A 4,161-nucleotide genomic window follows, 5' to 3' on the forward strand; every position below is an offset into this window, starting at 1 on the left:
CGACATTAGGCCGTCGTTGCTCATCCCAGCAGATGTATCTTGTAAAGGACGATGTTAACTTAGGGTAGTGGTGGATAACAGTCTCCAGCAAAAGAGCGAGCGAACGCGAACCAATTCGAAAACCATGCACGGGACCTTTCCCCCGCTCTATTTCGATTCGACTTCCATTCTCTACGCAGTTTGGAACTTTCAAATAAGTTCAGCCGAGTACGTACTACCAGTGTAAAGTTGGAGAGTGTATAACCCAAAGAGGAGAAGGGTGAGTCGGATGGTGTTGGCCTTCTTTGAGTTCCTCCTTGCTGGCGGTCCAAAAAGGTTTTCTTTCCATTCCGGAGCGGACAATCGGAATCGTCCAACCGGTGGACGTCGCCCAGCTCACTTTGTTTTCACAGTCCATTTACGAGGATAACTGACGACGAGGTACCATGGTTTTCTGGGACATGGTAAATATACTATAACCGGTAAAACGGTACATCCAGGCAGTGGGTAAATATTGAATCAAGGCAGTGAAAGAAGAAGACTAATAATAATAATAATATATTAAAATCAATAAACCAAAAAAAAAAAAGGAAAACGGAGGAGGCGGGGCAAAAGGACGGCTTGACCCAAGTCTGCCATGCTCCACTCACCGATGCGTCCCTTTCCTCCCCCTCCCCTCCGCTTACCTTCCCCATTATTTGGTTATCCTCCCTCTCCAAATGACCACCATGGCCCTCTCTTAATATCCATTCCCTTCTTTTTCGGATCAATCATGTGAACCACTAGTAGGTGTCCTCGTCAAGCTTGCTACACGCATGCCATCGCTACTACCTCTCTTCAGGAATTTGGTTCCCTAGTCGTTTTCAGATCATAAATAATTACACCATCCATGCACGTTTGGTGGATGTCTACGTCTTGCAATAGTCGTCTGGGTCGAGAGTTGAAGATCTACCGTTGGTTGCCATTGATCACATTATTCATTTTGCTGCTCATGTGGTGAAGGCTTTGATCTTTTGGCATATGCATGCCCTGTGCTAGCTTGTCGCGTGTGAATTTCGAGTAGGACATGTAATGAATCGCTGTATTATCCAAGTACTATTTGCTTCCATGGATTCGTCATCGAGACCCAAGTCGTTGTCAGTTCATCCTAACAGATTAAGCATATCCGAAACCCACAGCGGTCGTCAACAAGTTATATAGGTATCGTCAAGCATAGGACGAAGGATGGCAGAATCATTGACACAGGCAACTTGCATCTCCGTTAGACCTAAAGTCTAAGCCAAGATTCACCGTCGAGTCCCACTAGCAAACACATCCTCACCATTCGTCAGATGTAACCAACCGATCTCAACTGCAGTCCCTCCATATCACTCAGAAATCTACGGGCCTTATTTGGACCACGAATACAAGTATCTCGAGACCACTAATTAGGTGTTGCTCTACTACTTGTGGTCATCTAATTCCACGATGAGACCGGCATCGATCCTTCCAATTCAGTTCTTTGATTCATAGGGACAATCATGCAATCATGGGTCCCTCAAGTTATGCTTCTTGGCAATTCGACGGCGATAGAATCTTTTGTCGCATATCATTTTTATTTTTTATTTTTCATATTTCTGTCGACTGTGTAAAACCGGAATATACATCTCTCGTCGTAGCAAGAGGTTGCAGGTGAACACCAGAGCACTGCCATCATGTCCGAAGATATATTTTTGGTTAGTTTGATACACAAGGCCAAAGTTGTCATTTCAAAGAAACCTTGAGGAACCGGAGAGAAGGAAGGGAGTTTTATAATCTACGAGAGATTTTTACTAGCAGTTCTGGGAAGATACAAGAGAGCGAACAGTAGACTGTCAGCGTGCGAGAGAGAGAGAGAGAGAGGAGCACAAAGCGTTCTCACATGAATAAGATCAAATTGCTCTGCCCATCTTGTCCCAGAGGTGGCCTCATAGATCTGCTACTGCTACAGTAATAACAGAGGGAGAGAGCGAGAGTGAAATTAAGGGAGGAGAAAGGAGATCGAGACTAACTGTTTCAGATCTTCGCTTCTCTGCTTCCTTTGATCGGATCATTTGCCATCTGGTTTGGTTCGGTTTCTTATAAGCTTGATGGAGTCCAGAAGAGTGAGGAGGAGACATGGTTTCATGATGAAGGAGGCTATAACCTTGTGCTGCGGTTTCATCTTCCTCTTCTCTCTTTTTGCTGTGCTTTCGAGCTCTTCCTATCGCCGGAGCGTTCGTCTCGGTAAGCGGGATTCGATGTTCCTTCTTTCTTATATATTTTTTTTCTTTATCTTTTTTCTTGGACAGTTAGACAACATGAAGCATTTCTAATCTTTGCCTTCTTGTGTTTCTCTATTATTTTCTCCGTTTTTCTTCATCTTGGGCATACCGGTGGGTAATTTCATTGGTTGTTGTGTATATCCTCAGCTAATTGATTCCTGAGACAGAATGCATCTCCTCTACTTCGTTTTAAGGTTTGATGTCAAAGAGTCTCCTTCCCTTCATCTTAACCTGCCAATATATCTTTTTTCGTCCGTTGAAGACACCAAGATCACAAGCTATTATATCTACGACTTAGATGTTGAGATCCATTCTTCTTGATGTCCTCCGAATCTCTCCTCTTTTCTCCTGTCTGTTTCATAACCGATTGTTCCATAACCTTATCTTAGCATTTTGAGCAGCAGCTTTGGCATTGTGTGGTTAATTTTTTCAGCGTCCGTGCATAGTTACATCCCTGTTGTCATTGTCACAGGTGTTAGAAGCTTAATGGCGACTGACCCCCACTCTCAGGTGCTCTTCCTCTTCCTAATACTTTCTTGTTCTTTCTCCGATCACTACCTAATCGCCATTTAAGTAAGGCGTGGGCCTGGAGGGGAGCAAGTCACGCAGTCAAATTACGCCATTGTTCTTCTAAATCCTTGTTGAACGAGTGGCGCATGTTAGCCGGGTCAGCAAAGAAGTGGTGGCAAAAGAAGACGCGGGCGGCGGGGCGGGGGTGGTGTGCGGTGTGTGTGCGCAGTGTGGGTGTGCGGGGAGGACGCCTGAGGACACCGTCTGCCGCGCACCGTGTAAGTGGGGCCTCCCTGGTCCTCGGCTAACTTGCGCCGCCAGCTCACGCACGGGAGTCATTGATTGCGCTTCTGCAGGCCCCCGGGGCCTGGCAAAGCACGCCCGCAGCTTTACTTTGCCTGGGTTATTCGTGCTAACTTGAAAGCCGGCTGGCTGCAGGTGGCGGTGGCCGCGAGGCGGAGGAAGCTCGTCGGCGGACCGGGGTCGTACCCGCCACGGTGTACGGGCAAGTGCGACGACTGCACCCCGTGCAACCCGGTGCACGTGGCTGTGCCGCCCGGCACTCCGGTGACCACCGAGTACTACCCAGAGGCGTGGCGGTGCAAATGCGGCAACAAACTCTACATGCCCTGACACCATCGTCTCCGTGGAGTCCTGATCAACCCAAGGAACTCCGTGGGACCTTATATCTCCCTCCCATTGTTTTCGTCACTGTTGTATACTGGGGAGGGAGTACGCAAGACTGATACTCCTCGGCTGAGGACTGGAGTAGTAGCTATCATGGAACGTGGACTGACCGAGTCTTATCCTCTCGTGCGAAGCTAAACACGAGGAAAAGATGACGGAGACATGCATTTTGAAGTAGAGGAAAATTGATATATATATATATATATATATATATATATATATATATATATATATATAGTCGACAGAGAAAACATGAGTGTCTGGTGTGGTTTTGATTGACGGAATATCTAATAACCACTGCAATCGACACCGATTCACCTCTGCATCTAGTGATATGATATCCGGCGACGACTTGTTGACTTATCAAGCGAAGCTTCACCATTGGCTCACTACTGTCCGAAAAGTAGAACAGCTAAAATAAGAGATGTTTGTCTTTGTCATGCTTCGATTAGCTAAATATTAAACCAGTAGACAACTTGTCTGGTTAGCAATGGGTCGTGCCCTTTGAGTTGCGTCACCATCAATGAGTGTCGTCGAGAGTTCAATTTCCTTCAACAAGTGCATGCATACATACCTGAAAACGTACTGAACCATGACAAACCAAGCCTACAAGATCTCGATCAAAGTTTCCCGCGGCGGAACCCGATAGATGTACTACTCGTTTTCGGAGGGTACTAGTTATCCGAACGCCCGAAGTGGGCTT

The 4,161-nt window shown here is 46.5% G+C and overlaps 1 protein-coding gene across 2 annotated transcripts; it reads left to right on the forward strand.

The window, feature by feature from the left end:
- Positions 1-1,676: 1,676 nt before the first annotated feature.
- On the forward strand, positions 1,677-3,949 carry LOC135636005 (EPIDERMAL PATTERNING FACTOR-like protein 4). Of its 2 annotated transcripts, XM_065147505.1 has the most exons (4): positions 1,677-2,223; positions 2,734-2,771; positions 2,840-3,049; positions 3,210-3,949. In XM_065147505.1, exons 1-4 carry the CDS (start codon positions 2,088-2,090, stop codon positions 3,402-3,404), a joined length of 579 nt encoding a protein of 192 aa, XP_065003577.1. In that variant the 5' UTR covers positions 1,677-2,087; the 3' UTR covers positions 3,405-3,949. The 2 variants fall into 2 exon arrangements, with proteins under 2 accessions (XP_065003577.1, XP_065003578.1); XM_065147506.1 differs by lacking the exon at positions 2,840-3,049 and having other exon boundaries at positions 1,698-2,223.
- The last annotated feature ends 212 nt before the right edge of the window (positions 3,950-4,161 follow it).

This window comes from Musa acuminata, chromosome BXJ3-4, assembly GCF_036884655.1.
Source record: "Musa acuminata AAA Group cultivar baxijiao chromosome BXJ3-4, Cavendish_Baxijiao_AAA, whole genome shotgun sequence".
In the NCBI taxonomy this organism is placed as follows: Eukaryota; Viridiplantae; Streptophyta; class Magnoliopsida; order Zingiberales; family Musaceae; genus Musa; species Musa acuminata.